General features: G+C 45.2%; 1 protein-coding gene across 1 annotated transcript in view; it reads left to right on the top strand.

Annotated features, from left to right (window-relative positions):
• Positions 1–19,266, top strand: part of LOC307117632 (E3 ubiquitin-protein ligase TRIM39-like) — a 35,064-nt gene that overhangs the window by 8,967 nt on the left and 6,831 nt on the right. Inside the window, exons 3-4 of the mRNA XM_079802602.1 lie at positions 2,879–2,974; positions 3,068–3,301. Coding sequence (XP_079658728.1) covers positions 2,879–2,974; positions 3,068–3,301 — 330 coding nt within the window. The remainder of the gene's footprint in view (positions 1–2,878; positions 2,975–3,067; positions 3,302–19,266) is intronic.

Raw genomic sequence — 19,266 nt, forward strand, 5'->3', positions numbered from 1 at the left:
GCTGGAGACTCTGGAGTGGCAGCCATGATGGCTGGAGACTCTGGAGTGGCAGCCATGATGACTGGAGACTCTGGAGTGGCAGCCATGATGGCTGGAGACTCTGGAGTGGCAGCCATGATGACTGGAGACTCTGGCGTGGCGGCCATGATGGCTGGAGACTCTGGAGTGGCAGCCATGATGACTGGAGACTCTGGAGTGGCAGCCATGATGACAGGAGACTCTGGCGTGGCGGCCATGATGGCTGGAGAATCTGGAGTTGCGGCCATGATGACTGGAGACTCTGGTGTGGCAGCCATGATGACAGGAGACTCTGGCGTGGCGGCCATGATGGCTGGAGAATCTGGAGTTGCGGCCATGATGTCTGGAGACTCTGGCATGGCGGCCATGATGTCTGGAGACTCTGGCGTGGTGGCCATGATGACTGGAGACTCTGGCGTGGCGGCCATGATGACTGGAGACTCTGGCGTGGCGGCCATGATGGCTGGAGAATCTGGAGTTGCGGCCATGATGTCTGGAGACTCTGGCATGGCGGCCATGATGTCTGGAGACTCTGGCGTGGTGGCCATGATGACTGGAGACTCTGGCGTGGTGACCATGATCGCTGGAGACTCTGGCGTGGTGGCCATGATGTCTGGAGACTCTGGCGTGGTGGCCATGATGACTGGAGACTCTGGCGTGGTGGCCATGATGACTGGAGACTCTGGCGTGGTGGCCATGATGGCTGGAGACTAGGGCTGCTCGATTATGGAAAAAATCATAATCACGATTATTTTGGTCAATATTGAAATCACGATTATGTAACACGATTATTTCACATGACTTTGGGAATGTGTTGTATTTATTAAAAATACACCTTTCAACAATTCAATTGAAATTGTAACATTTGTTGTACTTTTTGAACTATTAAAATAAATAATATAACATATATTCAAATCAAAATATAAAAGTATTCACGTAAAAATGATAATCACAAATAAATAAAATCAACAATATGGTTCGGCTAGATATGCTTTTCAGGTACGTCTAACCTTAGTTTTCAGGTACAGAAATGTCTCAAATGTAAAATAACATTGCATATTTGAGTGCATAAATTAAAGATGAATCCTATTAAACTTACAAAAGCTATTCAATCCGGATCGGATATGCGTCGTCTTTATCGACTGTATAAAGTTCACTTAAGGCATATACAGACTATGTCTGCTAGGATACTCATCAAGATGGACATGTTGACATACGTTTTGTGTGAGTTTGTCCGTTCAAGAGCAAGACTTGAAAGAGAACTCAATATTTGCACGCTGAGAGACGTGTGCGCGCTCTCGGATGAACGCACAGAGATACATTTCCTCACAGCGCGCGCGGCTTCTCATTCGCGTCTTCTGGCACTAAACCCGGGTGACGACGGTGAAAACGACTGGTCATATTCCAACATACGGCAGCACTCGCATGCATTGAACAAAGTTTACAAAGAGAGAATTATTTGAAAAATATGAGGGGAAAAAGGACGTTTACACGGCACCCCTGCTCTCGTCAGTTTTTGTTTCTATATTAGATTGTCATAGGTCACTCTGTTTAATTTTCAAGTGGTTAAACAAATTCGTGGTGTTCCCTTGCGTTGCAGCCACTACCATGTAGCAAATCTTTCACGTAGCATGTTTCTGCTCGTCGTCTGATTCCTCGAAGCCAAACTGTTCCCAGACAACGGAGTTGGTTTTGCCTTTTTTGCTCACCAAACGCTGCTGTAACTGCCCTCCTTCTGCCATCTTTACTCGCGCAGAGTTTTTAAATTCCAGCGGATGATATGCTCACGAGACTCCCGATCTGAGAAAGTTTGTGGCTTCGGGAGGGGCGGATGAGCGCATGCGCGTTTCATTCAGAACGCAAGGCAAAATAATCGTTTTTTCTCGATTGTACTATTTTGGTGATCGTTGGGAGGCAAAATCGAAATCGAAATCGAAATTCGATTAATTGCACAGCCCTACTGGAGACTCTGGAGTGGTGGCCATGATGACTGGAGACTCTGGCGTGGTGGCCATGTTGCTTAAGACTCTGGCTTGGCGGCCATGATGGCTGGAGACTCTGGAGTGGTGATGGCTGGACACTCTGGAGTGGTGATGGCTGGAGACTCTGGAGTGGCGGCCATGATGGCTGGAGACTCTGGAGTGGCGGCGATGATGGCTGGAGACTCTGGAGTGGCGGACATGATGGCTGGAGACTCTGGATTTGGAACCACCGGACTCGGAAGCACTGTGAGCACTGGACTTGGGCTCTTTAGACTTGGAATTGCTGGAAACTGTGGAGTGCTATGTGGCCACTGGAGATTGATGCACCACCCAGAAAAAGTGTTTAGGGGAAGGGTCCTCTACCTCCTCCACAGAAAAAGGGAGAACCGCTTAGCTGCAATTCCGAATAAATGTAATGTGATATTGGAGTAGATAGATAACTCTGATTGGCTGTTCAGTTTAATGACGGAGTCAGTGCATGAGAATAATAGCAACACAGCGTGCAAAGAAGTCAAAGCAGAAGACACAGAAGCTGTTTACCTGAGTGTTTTTATAATAACACAAGCCGAGTGGAATACAGAAAGTGATCAGCATTATTGATATTCAAAATGGTAAGCACATAAATGTATTTTATGTTTGTTTATGGTTTGTGTATCTGGAGCCTGCAGTGTCGGTTTCCTTTTTTTAATGATAAATATAGACAAATATACCTGCAGAAATAGACAGATAGGCTATCTCCTATCGCGTGTGCTAGCTGATGCAACAGCAAGGTTGCCTTTCATCAGTGCTTGTTCTTTTGACTAATACTAAAAACCTGGAGATTTTAATAAGATATTTTTTTTAGAGGGTGAAGTTATCTGTTTTTTCTCTGTATGTAGAATGATCTGGCTAAGAGACAAACTGACGTTCATCAGATGATCCAGGTCAGAATGAAGAAGATTCAAGAGATCAAACACTCAGTAGAGCTGAGAAAGGTTTGTTTTTGGGTGAACTATCCCTTTAAATAATATGTGAATACATAATAGATTAATAAATGGAACATCTTTTTAACTGTTGTCATTCATCAGAGAAACACAGAGGAAGAGAAATCCTCCATTGTTGAGCTCTTCACTGATCTGATCCGCTCCTTTGAGAGATGTCAGTCTGAGCAGCTGAAGATGATGGAGGAACAGCAGAAAGCAGCAGAGAAACAGGCTGAAGATCTCATTAAAGAGCTGCAGCAGGAAATCACTGAGCTGAAGAGGAGAAACACTGAGCTGGAGCAGCTCTCACACACTGACGATCATCTCCACCTCATACAGGTCAGGCAACATCTGTCTCAGTCATCATATAATATATTACAGGACAAACACTCTGTTCTCAAACCTGATGAGCTGATTGACCTTTTTATTTGTACCAGTCTAGTCCACTAGTGGTACTCAGAGGAATAACTAAATAAATTAATGTTAAAACACATACATTTTAATTTAATCTATATTTGAGTCAAGTTTTTTAAAAATGTATTTTACATTTAAATACAGTACAGTTTTAATTTAACTTTACAACACATTTTAATCTAATCTTTATTTTATTTACCTGTATGTAAGCACAGTGCAGTGTTAATGTACAAACAGTGTATTTACAATGTTAAAGTGGCTGACAACAATAAATATTCTTGGGGGTGAAATTTATAACAAGGACAAGAATGGTGAGACAGGAACAAAGTCCAAACAATAGGGGCAGGACACAATGGGAGAACTTGCTGGTCAGGGTAGAGACAGCAAGGATGTGATGGCCAATGATGGAGACAAGGAAGCGGCTCAGGGAACCAGGCTTGATAGTTGGTGACGTGACTTGCTGCAGAACCAGACTGGTAGCCAGACCAGGAGACTCAATGACCAGGGGAAACTCAGGACACAGGGCATGAACCAACACAAGACACAAACCACTAACACAGAGACACAAACCAGGAGAGAAAACAGAAAAACTAACACCTAAGAATAAAGAAAACAAAATAACCTAAATAATAACTGAAGCTAGCAAAAGAGAAAAATAATAATATAAAACCAAGCTCTATAAATTAGTGAAACTAAGAAATACATAAGGAAATAAAACAAGAACGCACTCTTAGAGAGAAACTAAATAAAAGCAAACTCTGAAACATTTTTCGAGGTGTGTTGTGGTAAAAATAGCTGCGGGTAAAGCCAGTTGATTGCCGAGTGCAACCATTCTACGTCATCAACCTAGAACGCAAATAAAATGGCGGCGCCCATTGTCCAAATATATAATGGATTTTTTAAATAACGTGGATCTTTCGTGGGTTTTCCACTACATATTTCAGTAAGAGACATAATTTATGTTATATTAAGCCATACAAGTCTTGACACCATGGGATCCCTTTAATGAAAGGGTAATCCACAATCATAGTCATCAATACAGGCAAGAGGTCATAACAGGTAATCAGTCCAAACAAGCAAACAAGAAAGGAAAAATGTTAATCCACAGAACGGGCAAGAAATCCAAGACCAAGAGATATGAAACCAGGGAAAACGATCAATAATGCAGTGTTACACAAAACGTCTCCGGTTACGTATGTAACCTAGGTTCCCTGAGAACAGGGAACGTGACGCTGCGTCAGCTGACGCTACGGGGAACGCCTCCAGCGTGACAGGTGTCTGAATCGAAATCGAACCACGTCAATCCTATTGACTGGCGACAGCCCATGACGTCATCAAGATGCGACCAGGAAATATATACCAACATGACACCGCCTCTTCGTCTGAAGGGACTGTTCAGCAGGCAGGCCCTGAGGCATGGCAAAGCGACGCATCGTCTCGTTCCCTGTTCTCAGGGAACCTAGGTTACATACAGGGAGTGCAGAATTATTAGGCACATTGATTTTCTGATCATATTTTTTTTCCAGGCACATTTGACCAATTCCAAACCACAGTAATCCTAATAACTACTATTGATTTAGTATTTAATAATGTATAAGTGATATATAATTGTTCATGAAGGCTGGAAATGAAAATCACCTTATATTCAGGTGTGCAGAATTATTAGGCATGTTTTCTTTTACAGATAAATTGAGCCAAAAAAGAGATTTAACTCAGACTGAAAAGTCAAAAAGTATTAAATGCCCATGAGAAGGATGCAATACTAATGCAATACTAGACATTGCAGTTAAGGCGTGACCATTGGACAGTGAAATGCTCGTTGGGTCAGCAGGGTCAGACAAAAACATGTGGCGGAGAAAAGACACCTGTTAACTGCAAAAGAATTAAGAATTAAGGTGAAGAATTAAGGGTGAAACCATCAGGAACCCTTTAGTAAATAAGAATCACAAGCTGAAGTGTTGTAAAATACATGAAGAAGGTTTTTTTATAGGCTTTATGGACAGATAGGTTGAGAGTGACTCTTGAAGGACCAGCACCACATCCTCTAGCACCACTGTTTGAAGAATTCATCTTCCAGAATCTGGCAGTACGTTTTGGGAGTTCATTTTTAGTCCATCTCTGCAAAACGGACTTCAGGATGGACTAAAATGAACTCCCAAAACGTACTGCCAGATTCTGGAAGATGAATTCTTCAAACAGTGGTACTAGAGGATGTGGTGCTGGTCCTTCAAGAGTCATTCTCAACCTATAAAACCTATAAAGCCTATAAAAAAGCAGGCTTCATGTATTTTACAACTCTTCAGCTTGTGATTCTTATCTAGTGGGGGTCATTCAAAAATATGATAAGAAAATCAACGTGCCTAATAATTCTGCACTCCCTGTATGTAACCGGAGACGTTCCTTTTCGAAAGGGAACTCGCGCTGCGTCAGCTGACGCTACGGGGAACGATATACCCAGGCCGCCATGCCGAGGGGAGTGCATGCCCACTGGCAGTGACAAATTCAATTGAAATGCCTGAACCACTCCCCCTCTGGTCACACAGGGCTGTCAGTGACAGCATTCCCTACGGTCATAGCCCAAGCTATAAGCCTCGTCAGGAACCTTAGTGCGGCTGCACGAGGTCCTATTCAGGCCGCTCAAAAGGCCTGGATCCAACCCATTCAAAGGAAGGGGGCTCCTTTAAGGGAATGTGGCTAGGGGGCCCTACGGCGCCCCAGCCAGCCACTATTCGGGAAGAAATCACTGAATGCCACCAGGGAGGCCTGACCTAGAGACCTCTATATGGGACACATAGGACCAGCCATCCTTGTCTGTTCGAAAACAGAGCCTCTGGATACTTGCCTCCAGGAGAGGCATCCAACCAAAGGTACTGCGAGCTGGCAGAGTCCTCCTCGAGCCGGATCTCAGAGACGGGCATCCTGGAGAGCGGTACTCAGCATTGCGCTTTCGACCCTTGCCAGCGAGGGGAGTAATATGCTCGATCCTAGGATCTACTGAGCTATTATCAAGTAGAAATACTCAGGAGGCCAGACTGGCCAATAAGCTGATCTAATTGGGAGGCCTTGCGAGGGGCCTACGACCATCTGATCAGGCCCAGGCAGCTTCGGGCTCACAGACAACCCTCGAAGAGAGGGGAGCTTAAAAAAGGGGCTGCCTGGTAGGTAAGCCAATTGTAGGCTAAATTCCCTCCCATGGGAACCAAGTAGCAGAAGCTACCTCAAGTCACGCTAGGGTAAGACCATCCTCAGATGCTGCCGAATTAGGGCCAGATATTGACAGCAAGGTCCCCACTAGCTGTCAGCATATGCCAGTTAACAGTTCCTGAACTGAGAACCCAACCCCTCAGGGAGGCCTAGTGAGGCCTATCATATGATAGCAGTACATGCCAAATGCTCGAGAATCCAAACTCGGAAACTGAAGGGAAGCCTGGTGAGGCCTACTACCTGATAGCAGCCGAAGCCAACTGTCAAAGTAGCTGGAAAACAGAAACTCGTCTCCTCAGGAAGGCCTGGATACCTAACAGCAGGCTATGCTAGCTGCCCGAGCATCCTGACTCGGGAACTCCCCCTCAGGGAGGCCTAGTGAGGCCTATCGCCTGGTAACGAGCTCTCAGAGAGGCCGAGTGAGGCCTACCACCTGCCAAAAGTCCATGCTAGTCCACAAGTTTACACTTTTTTTTCCGGATAGCTCTGTCCATAATTTATTGCACTACCCTAATCCACTGCTATTCCTCATATTAGCCTAACATATTATTGTATACCTCTATCTGTAAAATTCTGTTTATAGTAATAGCCATCTGTATATTGTATTCATAGTACATATTCACCTGTAAATTCTGTTTATAGTAATAGCCATCTGTATATTTATTCACTGTACATATTCACCTGTAAATTCAGTTCTGTTTATAGTAATAACGTCTCTCTATTTATACATATTTATACATATTCAGTACATATCCATGTCCTGCACTTACGCATCCATTGTATATCCTGCACTTGCTGCTATTGCACTTCTGGTTAGACCTAAACTGCATTTCGTTGCCTTGTACTTGTACTTGTGTGATGACAATAAAGTTGAATCTAATCTAATCTAATCTAATGACTGAAACCCTGGGACGTGCCGTCAGGGGAGGCCCGGCTTGAGGCCTGCTACCCATGGCAAACCTTCAGGGAGGCCTGGTGAGGCCTACTACCTGGCAATCCCACATGCCTGCTGCCAGAGGCATCCTGGTCCCGGGACTCACCCCTAGGGACGGTCAGGAACTCACATCCAGGGGAGGCCTGGTGAGGCCTACAACCCGGTGGCGAGGCCAGGAAAGGGCCTGCTGCCTGCTCGCAATCCACGCTGACTGTCACGGTCGACTGGCACTGCCGTCCGTGGAGCCCATCTTCAGGGAGGCCTGTCGGGGCCTACTACCTTACAGCAGACCTGCAGGGACGGCTTCCTGGTGGCAGACATGAAACACTGGCTGGTATAACTGCTGGACTGACAGTAGCTTCTCTGCTGGCTGACAAGATAACATCCAACTACTAAGAAGGGTTATTAGTTGGTAATTCTGCTACTTGAGGCCGACAACGTTGGGGAGTAAACACATAGCAATACAAAAGGGGCCGACTTTGCAAAAGGCCTACAGTACAAGCCATGGGTGAGTCAGAATGATACAGAGCTAGGAGTGGGATACTCAAATGTACCCTGCCTTATCAGAGGAGTACTGCCACCTGGCCAGGACATATATACAGGGCCAGAGCCTGCCAAAAACTGGCAGCTTTTAATAAACTAGCTCTGGAGGGTAGAATTAAAAAATGCATACAACATCTTCGTATTTAAACGAAAGAATGCCTAACCCTCAGAACGACCACTGGCTAGGTCGCTATCACATCCTGCACAGCACCAACCTGCATTACTAATAAAGACCCACGAACGCAGGGAAGGGGGCGGGCCTTGGCCGGACGACTCTACATAAGAGGAGGCTACATTAGGGACATAATGACAGCTAACCGGAGTGCCAATGCTTTTTGGCAGGTGACTCCGTAATCCCTAGAAGCCTAGGCCAAAATAGATCTATACCTGTTTTGTTTATAGGCTCTAAATCTAACTGCAGTTCTAGCATAGTCTGATCCCTCATTCTCCAGACAGTTTATACTGAGAGAAGATACAGACCGCCCTACCCTGAGGTGGCTACCAGTTACAAGCTTCAAGCTGGGATATTCGTACACGCAGCCTTTCCATTTTTAGAGAAAAAAGCGTTACACACCCACAGGAATGAGCGGCACTACCAGCGATATTCCCGTTTTTTTTTCTTTTTAACTCGGGAGATTAAAAAACTGTATTCCATACAGCGAGCAAAAACCACTCTAAAATATAACTCTATATCCTTACTGCCTGTCTCTACTAGCAACAATAGCTCACGATGGAGCCCAAAAGCAACTGGTGTATAATGATCGTTCTGGCCATCCAAACAGGGGAACTACAGGCCCTACAGAAATATCCAACGATTCCACAGAGATCCCGAAACCCTCAGCAGGAAGCATTAGTCAGAAAATGCATTGATATTTTCCCTCTCATAGGGGACTTACCCGCTCGCCTGCAGCGCGCCATTGATATCCACCCACAAGCTTTAATTCACAATGTGTGTGCTTAGGTGCAACATTACCACCGACCCGCTCGAGGGTGCTCTCACACACCAAGCCTGGCGGGCCGTCAGAGACTGGGGTACTTCCTTTTCCCGCTCATCACGGGCCCACCGGCCTGATGTAAGAGGCGTCGGGGGAAAAGGGAATTATTTACTGGAGGAAGGGACTACGGCAGTCTAGCGCCTCCTCGGAGGCAGAGACTGATCCCAGCATGGTCCTCTACGGCGCTGGTTCCGGGTCACCTGCCCGGCGTCCTTCCTCTTCCGGGTGCGGGAGTCACGCTTCTTCCACGCCCTACTCCGACCAGGAGGGGTGCGCGAGAAGCGACGCTAGCTCGCTGGTCCTGCCGCCAGTCCTCAGACAGTGACGGACCGGAGCTTCCCGCCTGTCTGGGTGCCGCCCCGGATCTCCGCGGAATGCAAGATCTAAATGCGCCGAGCGCGCCCTTGCCTCTCTGAATCTTCCCACCACCGCCTTGACGGAGGTGCCGAAGAGCTCAGAGGGCGAGACCGGGGCAACGAGGAGAAAGGTCTTTTCTTTCCCCCCGATGTCCGCCAAGTTCAGCCACAGATGTCTCTCCGTGGCCACAATAGCCATCGAATAGCCATCGAACGCCCGATGGCGACCGCTGTTTGTTTGGTGGCCCGGAGAGCAAAATCCGTGGTGCAATGCAGCTCGGCCATCGCACCAGCGCCTGATCGAGATCCCTCAGTAGATCAGCCTGGTAAGCTTGCAACACCGCCATGGTGTGCAATGCCGACGCAGCCTGACCTGCTGACGTGTATGCCCTGCCGTTAAGGCGCGAGGTGGTTTTAAGCGCCTTAGAGGGCAGGGCAGGAGTCCTTAGTGTCGATGGCCTCCCAGACGCGAGATAGTTCACGAACGTCTCATCGATTGGTGGCATCGACACATAACCGGAATCGGCGGATCCCTCGACATCAGTGAAATTTCCCCGCTGATATCGAAAGATCCGAGCCCAGTACGGTTTCTTCCATGCCCCTGAGATCTGATCATGAAGATCCGGGAGGAATGGAAGACTCCCGGGAGCCGCTGGGTTAACGTCGGAGAGAAACCGATCGTCGAGACGGCTCGAACGCGCGGGCTCTCTCCTAGCGCGCCGCCACTGAGGCTCCCTCGAGAACCTCCCGTGCGTGCTCTTCCCCCAGACAGATGACACAGAGAGTATGGGTGTCCTCAGGTGTGAGAAACCTGGGACACGGATCCGCGCACTTTCTAAAGTTGTGCTTGGACTTCCCTGTGTGCTTCATTGTAGACTTTCTTTCTGTGATTCTCAACCTCGAAACAGACAAACAGTCCCTGAAGACGAAGAAGTAGTGTCATGTTGGTGAGGTGCCCTTATATACTTCCTGGTCGCATCTTGATGACGTCATGGGCTGTCGCCGGTCATTAGGATTGACGTGGTTCGATTGTGATTCAGACACCTGTCACGCTGGAGGTGTTCCCCGTAGCGTCAGCTGATGCAGCGCAAGTTCCCTTTCGAAAGGGAACAAGACTTTGCAATGAATGATTGAGATACCAAGCTATTATAGGGTGAAGTGAACAGGGAAAAGAGACAGGTGTAAACAGTGAGTGCTAATGAGTCCGGGCAAAGTATTATGGGTAATGTAGTCTATGAAGGAGTGACAGTCCAGGGTGGAGTGCCCTCTGCTGGTAATCACGGGCACTCACACTGGTGAATTGTGACAATAGCATAGCACAGCACTTGCTGAATGAGGACAGCAATATCAAATATTTAACATATATGCGTTCTCAAACTAAGCTCATGCTTTACTCATCATTATGATGGTAACCCTACAAAAACCAACATAACAGAAACTCTTCTAAACTAACAAAACAAAACAAAACAAAACAGTAAACACTACTAAATCTCACACTTAACATTAATCTTGAACCAGAAAAACATATTACTATTAATTTTGGCTGTGTCATTTTGAGTGTCATGGCAAAGCATGCTGGGAAATAGAAATCCCAGCCCAGTTTCGGTTAAATTTAAGTTAGTCTAAATTAAATGAAACAAGTAAAACTCAAAACAATTAAACAATTCTGATTACTTAAAATGTGTCAGTTTTGAGAACTCAAAAGAAAAATAATGTTCTAAATATCAAGCCTATAGTATCAGTTCTGGCAGGTCACGTTAGTCAAACTCGCATCAGATGACTGCCAGCTGATCACGTCTACCTATAGGAATATGACGTCCATCCCCAGCTCCTCCTCTCATCCAGTGAGGATTTGGTATTCTAATTCCCCTTGAATCAGACTAAAATCCCGAATGATGTTGTACATTTAATATCAACATTAATGATATCTGCAATACATTATGTTGGTTCTGTTCTGTTTACCGTTAGGGGGTTTATCGCTGCTCTCCCGTCTCTTATCCATGCTAGTATTACGGCAAAATTGAATTCGTTGACATCACTAATAAGAGACAAACCTTAGGAAAAAGATTCACTTTATAAAGATTTATTTTTCTTGCAAGAAAGAGCCCACAGTCAACACAGTCATGCAGCCTGTACCGAGTGTGAACTGCTAAAACAAAAGAAAGCACAAACTTTTATACCCCCAATGTTTTAACAACCCCCTCAGTAATTTTCCATACATCTGGCGAAACCCACTGAAGGTTTCGCCTTGAGCAAGAGGTGAGACAATACACAAACGGTCCCCCTTCTGTCTTGGACCTCATTTGAATTCAAAGCAAGAAACACAATGGTCCTTCATCTGTAACAAAGCAAGTTAATCATATATACAGGTCTTGGGAAAACCCTGCCCGGACAGAGTATCACCTACTCTTAATCAACATAACTATTCAAACGCATAGATGCTAGCCAGGAACTCAGATTCCAAGAGCCATAAAGATAAAAGGGACAAAGATAAAAGGGACAATGTATGGCTTCTACAGGTGGGGCCTCTTTGATGTGACTCATTTAAAACACAATAGAGAAAACAGGTCTTGGAAAATAAAATCTTCTGTGATTAAATTTTTCCCCAACAATTTCCCCCTTTTATCATTCTTTGATAACTTGCAAAAAAGAAAAATTTAAAATGTGTATATAATAAAAATAGAAGTAGTAATAATAAAACAATAACAATAAAACATTAAAGGAGAACAAAAATATATATGAAAAGTAGTAATAAACAATAATGATAATAAAGTAATGATAAAAAAAAATTAGAAAACAAATGAGAAAAAAAAATAAATAAAAAAATAACAGGCAAATTTAAGTCACTCATCACATTTACACTCTTCATTTCGGATTTTCGTATAAATGGTCACTCTCTTAAATTTGTAAATGAAGAAAAAGCATTTTAAAAGAAATAAAATAGAATAAAATCCCTAATTTGTTTTAGGCATCTCTTCGCTAATCATCTCATCAAATTCATTCATCCACTCATTGTAGTCGTCATAAACAGTCAGTTTACCCATTTGGTGAGACATGCTGGCCTTCACTGTTCTCTGTACTATTCTGGAAATGCACTGAAAAATACATGGTAAACACAGCAATACTATTACCACTATTGCAAAAATCGGCAATACAGTGTAACATAGCCAGTATCCCCAACCTCTCAGATTTGTTATCCACCCAAACCATGAATCATCAGCTTTCTCAGGTTCCCTTACAGCTGCTCTCATATGGTTTATAATATTTGTGATGTTGTCACTGTAATCTGGGATGTGAAAACAACATGACAGTCCCAACATTTTGCAAACGCCCCCTTTTTCTGCTGTTAACATGTCTAACATCAGTCTGTTCTGAATAACTCCATCTCTGATTTGTTTCATTTCCTCATTTACCATTGTCAAAGCATGTTCAGTGCTATTGGCTAAAGCTAACACACTCCATGCTAACCCATTAATTTTGTTTATCGTTACTGCTGTTCCCACCCCCAGGAAAATAGACCAGCCCACATTTGCCCCAGGTGTTGTCCATGGATTTGACAAGACATAACCATTGTAACGGTCTGGCAAGGTCCCTATTTCAGAACCAATATCTCTTTTCTGTCTGGTCTTTTCTCCCTGTTCATTACCTGGAAAGTACACAGATGTCCCCACATTCATTAAAGCTGGGTAACAGCAACCTGTCCATTCTTTCTGTGGCATGAAATGATATGCTCGGTCACCACAAACCCAAACTGCCGCAGGTGAAGTGTCACTTGGTTTGCTAAACGGACAGGTAAAGTTTGTTGTGATACCTCCTATCACCGCTGTGCAGTTCCCTGTGGTCAAATTTTTGATGTCAATTCTGACTCTGCAGTCAGACCACCCTGCTTTCGCGTTCAGCTTCAGTCTCTGTGAGCACACGCACACATCTCCTCGATCATGCGTCACCCTTAATGGTGGAATTAACATGTCTGTGTGGTTGTACCGTTGCGTTTTCTTGCAGGCAGACGTTGGATGTTTTGTTGGAATCTTCCCTTGCTCGATGTCTGCTGCAGCTCTGAGCACCTCCGTCATCTGCTGTGGGATCAGACAGTCAGTTTCGTTTATTGTTGCAACAGTCAATGGTACTGCCTTCCATGTGTAAGACATTTGCAGACATAGCCAGCAGCTGGTGTTTATCTCAAGTTCCTGTTTCTGCAGCAGTGCCAGAGTGCAGGCTTTGTTCCCTTGGCATTTTGTGATCGCCTTGTCCACTTCTGGTTTTGCTCCCCCTTTTCCTACTTCTTCATTTCCTATCCATGCGGTTTCATCCCAGCTGGGAATGTCAGGTTTAAGGGCTGGTGTAACAGGTGGTTTCACTGGTTGTGGTGCCGGTTTACTCATCACCAAGCTGAATACAGTCAGTATGCATGTGGTTATCTTCACGCTGCGCGTTCCGGGCACTCGAAACCGGTGCCACGGTCTCACTTGCTCCATTCTTTACAGTTGGCTAAATGGATCGCACAGTTGTCTGTCCAGAACGTGTGAGGAAGGTTAGTCTTTGATGTGCCTTCTTTGAAAAACTGTTTGGCTCAGCACCACGTTGTGCCAGCGTCTCTGCTCCTGAGACGATAACGGTAAATGATGTTTATTTTTGATCTCTGCCCGCACGGACGTGTGCCTCCTGCTCTTTTCCTCTCGGCTCCTCCTCCCCGATCACTGGTGGGACCTTTCTGCAATGGCTCGCATGCACCCACGTCGCTCTCTCCGCTACCTTGACGGCAGTGTGTGTCGTCAGAAGCACGACAAAAGGTCCTAGCCACCTTTTCGCCTTCCAGCTCTTCCTCCTCAGGTCTCTTATCACCACGTAATCTCCTGGCTTGATGTTGTGCAAGGGAGTTTCAGCCGGTTTCCCCTGAGCAGCTTTCACCTGCACACAGACATGTGACAACAGAGAAGACATTTCTTTGCAGTAATTCAACATATTGTGCTCACACAAATCTGTGGATGGCAGCTGTTGTCTACCCCCTTCCATTCCCATGAATGGTGGTCGTCCAAAAACAATTTCAAATGGGCTCAGATTTACTCTGGTCCTTTTTCTCATTCTCATGTACATTAATACAATAGGCAAGGCTTTTACCCATGTGAGTCCAGTTTCTTCACAACATTTTGCCAATTTGTTTTTGATCGTACCATTTTCGCGTTCCACCGCACCGCCTGAAGCGGCGTGGTAGCTGCAATGTGTTCTCATGTCTATCCCCAAAAACTGACCCACTTGTTTTATTGCCTCGTTCACAAAATGTGTTCCGTTGTCTGAACTTATCTTTCTTGGAATTCCCCATCTGGGAATTATTTCAGTCAGCAGGGCTTTGGCCACCGCTGCTGCGTCTTGTTTGGTCGTGGGAAAAACCTCAATCCATTTTGACCACATGTCAACCATAACCAAGCAGTATTTCTTTCCCTCACACGGACTCAATTCAATAAAATCCATCATGAGATATTCAAATGGACCTCCTGCTGCTGGGTGAGATGCTAGGGGCATTTTTACTCCCCTTGCCACATTGTGCGTGTTGCAAATGACGCATCTTTTGCAAAAATTCTCAGCAACTACTGTGAACCCTTTTGTGAACCACATATCTTTCATTTGTGCTATCATCCCCTGTTTGGCTCCATGATCTAACCCATGGAGACATTTTGCATAATGCAAGAAAAAATGCCGGGGTAAACAAGGCTTGCCATCCACACTCATCCACACATCATTCTCAAGTTTGCAGCCACAACGTTTCCACAGGTTCTTCTCCGCTGCTGTGGCAAATGCCTGCATACTCTGTAAAGAAGTCAAAGCATTTGTGTTAGTTTCAGACAATAAAATACATTCTGGTTTCTTTGACTGCTGTGCTGCCGCGGCCTTCGCAGCTGCATCTGCTCTTGCGTTTCCTGTTGAAATGAAATCTTTGTTGTTAGTGTGCGCTGCGCATTTGCAAATGGCAAGTTGTTTTGGCAAGAGAATTGCGTCTAGAAGATTAGACACAAGAGAAGCATTTAGGATTGGCCGGCCATCAGATTTCAAAAAATTTCTATGTTTCCATAAAGCCCCAAAATCATGCGCAACCCCGAACGCGTATCGTGAATCTGTGTAAATCGTTACACTTTTACCCTCCATAAGCTTACATGCTTCTGCCAGGGCAACGAGCTCCGCCGCTTGAGCTGAAAAATTTGATGGCAATGTGCCAGAAGTCAACGTTTCAAACTCAGTGGTCACCGCGTAACCAACTTTGTTCAGGCCTGTTTGTGGATCTCTGGACGCAGAGCCATCCACAAACAGGACATGCTCACTGTTCTCGAGCAGTGTGTCCGAAAGGTCAGGACGCGGGGTACATATTTGTTCGATTGCAGTCAAACAGCAATGATTTTCCTCTCCATCCTCCTTTGTTGGAAGGAGAGTGGCAGGATTCAAAACTGTACAACGCTTGACTGTGATATTTGGCATATCTAGCAAAATTGTGTGATACCTCAGCCATCGTGCTGTTGACAAATGTGATGTCCTCTGTTCCTGCAGAATCATGGAAACAGCATGCGGAACCATTAATGTCACGTCAGAATAACCCACAAATTCTCTAGAGGCCATCACAGCCTGTTCAGCAGCAGCCACGGCCCTCAGACAGTGCGGCAGGCCTGCTGCTACTGGATCTAATTTGCCAGAAAAATAACCCACTGGTCGCAATCTGTCTCCATGATGCTGCAAAAGAACAGAAGACATGAACCCATTTTTTTCATCTATCATTTGGACAAACGGTTTAGTTGGTACAGGCAATCCTAAAGTCGGTGCTGTGGCGAGCTGTGCTTTCATGTTTGTAAAAGCCTTTTCAGCCTCCCCTGTCCAGTTAATTTTATCACATGACTTCAACCCCTTCCCTGTTGTCAGGGCTCTCAGGGGTTGTTCAAGAATCGCATAATTGGGAATGAATGTTCTGCAGTAAGAACACATTCCCAAAAATGACAACATTTGTTTCTTTGTGGTTGGTTTTGGTACCTCAGTTATTGCCTGTACCCTTTTTTCCAGACAGTGATTTAGTGTTTGCAGATATTACATGACCCAAAAAAGTGACTTGTTTCTGCACAAATTGCAGCTTACTTTTACTGACCTTGTGACCTTCCTGCGCCAAATGCTGCAGCAAGGTCACAGTGTCTTTTACACATGTGGTTTCGTCTTTGGCACAAATCAAAATATCGTCAACATATTGAAGCAAGGCTGATCCAGGTGTCAGAGTCAAATTTTCAAGGCTTCGTCTGAGCGCTTCATTGTAAATTGTTGGTGATTCGCAATATCCCTGACACAATCTTGTAAATGTGTACCCTTTCCCTTTAAAATTGAATGCAAACCAATACGCACTGTCCTTGTGTACTGGTACACTAAAAAATGCATTTGCCAGATCCACCACTGAAAAGAATGTGGCGCTCTGTGGAATTTGTGACAAGATTGTGTAGGGATTTGGAACTGTAGCAGCTCTCGCTCTGACAGCTGAATTCACAGCCTGCAAATCCTGTACAAAACGCCATTCAGTGGGCTGACCCTTGTCCCTTATCTTTTTCACAGGAAAAATAGGAGTACGCACCGGTGAGGTGTCACATGGCACAATTACGCCTTCCTTTAACAATGATTCAAAAACTGGTTCTATGCCCAGAATTGCCTCCGTTTTCAACGGATACTGTGGTTGACATGGTCTGTAATCTGATTTTGGAATTATCATCACCGGTTCGCACCCTTTTATCAGTCCTACATCATATTTGTGCTTTGCCCACAACCCAGCGGGCACTTCTGCCAACGCAGGGTGTATGTCCAAAGCACAAATATCTGTCATGCAGTCATTTTCATGTTTGTCAACAGCGGTCACAACCCGCTCTGCTTCAATCTCATGTTGGCATTCAGATTTAAATGCACCCAGTTTTTCACTATACTGCACAGTTTGATCAAACACTCTCCAGTCAGTGGTTTCAACACAACTTTTCACAAACACTCCCACTTCACCCCAAGTCTGTTTGTTTTCTTTAGAAATTGGTATGTGAGGGACACACTCTCCTGCTATCAAATAGAGAGAAAGCTGTTTTTCTGATAAGCAAACTGAAATCGCACACATTTTCTTAGTCCAAAACATTTGATCAAGTTTTAAAGTGTCTTTTTCTTTCTCAAACCATTCTCTCTCATAGAATTGATCTTTTTCTGTTGCGACATGTGACGTGCAATGCAAATTGTCAGGCATCATAAAATCTCTGTCCAATGACAGCGTTCTCTGTTCCCCCAATTCACAGACTGTTTTTGCCCACCCAGTTTCGATTATGTGCCATTTGTAAACCCATTTTGGTTCTGTTTTCAAATACATTTGCTCACCCTCTTTTACTACAATGCCAGAGGGATCTGCAACTAGTACCAAATTTAATTTGCACATTAAATCTCGGCCCAGAAGGGGCACTGGGCACGTCTTTGAAGTTAAAAATGCATGCTTCAGCACGTGCCCCCCCTCAGTCTCACACTTTAATGGATCAGTGAACCGTTCTGTTATATAATGTCCTGATACAGACAAAGAACCATGCGTTTTGTTTGTTAACGCTGGTTCACATTGCAAGTCACATGGTCGCAGTACAGATCGTGTTGCACCTGAATCTACCAAAAATGAAATCAATGTCCCTTCAATTAATAGGGGATACTCAGGCATGTTTAAAAATCCCTTACTACTATACATAATCAAACATTTGTCAAAATCTTCTCTGTTTGTTTCAGAAACGCACAAAGAGGTACAAGCTTCTTTTTCATTGCAGAGAGCATTATCAGTGTATGTGTTTTTGTGTAGGTGCGTGTGTGTGCGTGATATTAGTAAATGTTTACTTCCCTTTGCGGCGGTCTTTGCATCCTTGGCCGTGGTCCACCCGATCTCCTCCTGCTCTCCGCATCCATTTTCTCAATCAGCCCTTTTTTGTTCAGGGCAACTGTGCGCCCAATGTCCGTCTTTTTTACACTTCCTGCATTTCGTGCACTCACGAACGGTGTGATCATCAGCTTCGCACAGATAACACAGATAGTCTTTTTTGTTTGAATTCTGTCCCCCTTTGTTCCAGCCGAATCGTCCTTTTGCGCGCCCGCCTTCCGCGGAGTTTGGTCTTTGCACGGCTGCAAGCTGCAATTCTTTCATTCTTGGCTTTTCTTTCCTTGCTCTCAGCTCCTCTTCCGCGTGCAAGGCATGTTTCATGATGGTACTCACTCGCCCTTCAGTCCATTCGATATAGCTGTGTTTCACTGCTTGGGAAATCTCAGGTCTCAGTCCATTCAAAATGCTGTTCGCCAAATAACTTTCCCACGTAGTTGGTCTGTCGCCACGATCTGCCGGTTCCTTCAGCCCGCTGTGCTTGCAAAACACACCATAGAGTCGCTCATAGAAAGTTTGAACACTCTCACCTGGTTCTTGACGGCAGTGGCTCACTCTGGACATATCAATGCGCGCTGGAAATGCTCTTCTCACAGTCTCAGTCAGTCCCGTTACAGCTGCTCGATATCCGTCGTTCGAAGCATGTTGCCAGTTAACGTTCATTCGTCTGTGATCAACTGCTGGTAATTCTGCGCTGATCTTGTGCCAGTTCATTCCTCCCAGCTTTGCCATCATGAGTCTTTTCAGTTCATTTAGCGTCGGGCTGAACTCTTGGCAGAATGTCATCAGTTCGGTGGCGAAACGGTCCCCTGCATCGTCGGGATTCGGCAGGTGGGCCATCGCCTCTTTCATGTCAGTCATGTTCCAAGGACGATATACTAATTCTACAGAATTCATGCCCAGAACTTCCACCATAGGTGCTGTGATGCTCACCCTCTTTTTCTTGGCAGTTCTGTCCC

This window comes from Gobio gobio (genome assembly GCF_949357685.1).
Source record: "Gobio gobio genome assembly, chromosome: 21".
NCBI classification, from domain to species: Eukaryota; Metazoa; Chordata; class Actinopteri; order Cypriniformes; family Gobionidae; genus Gobio; species Gobio gobio.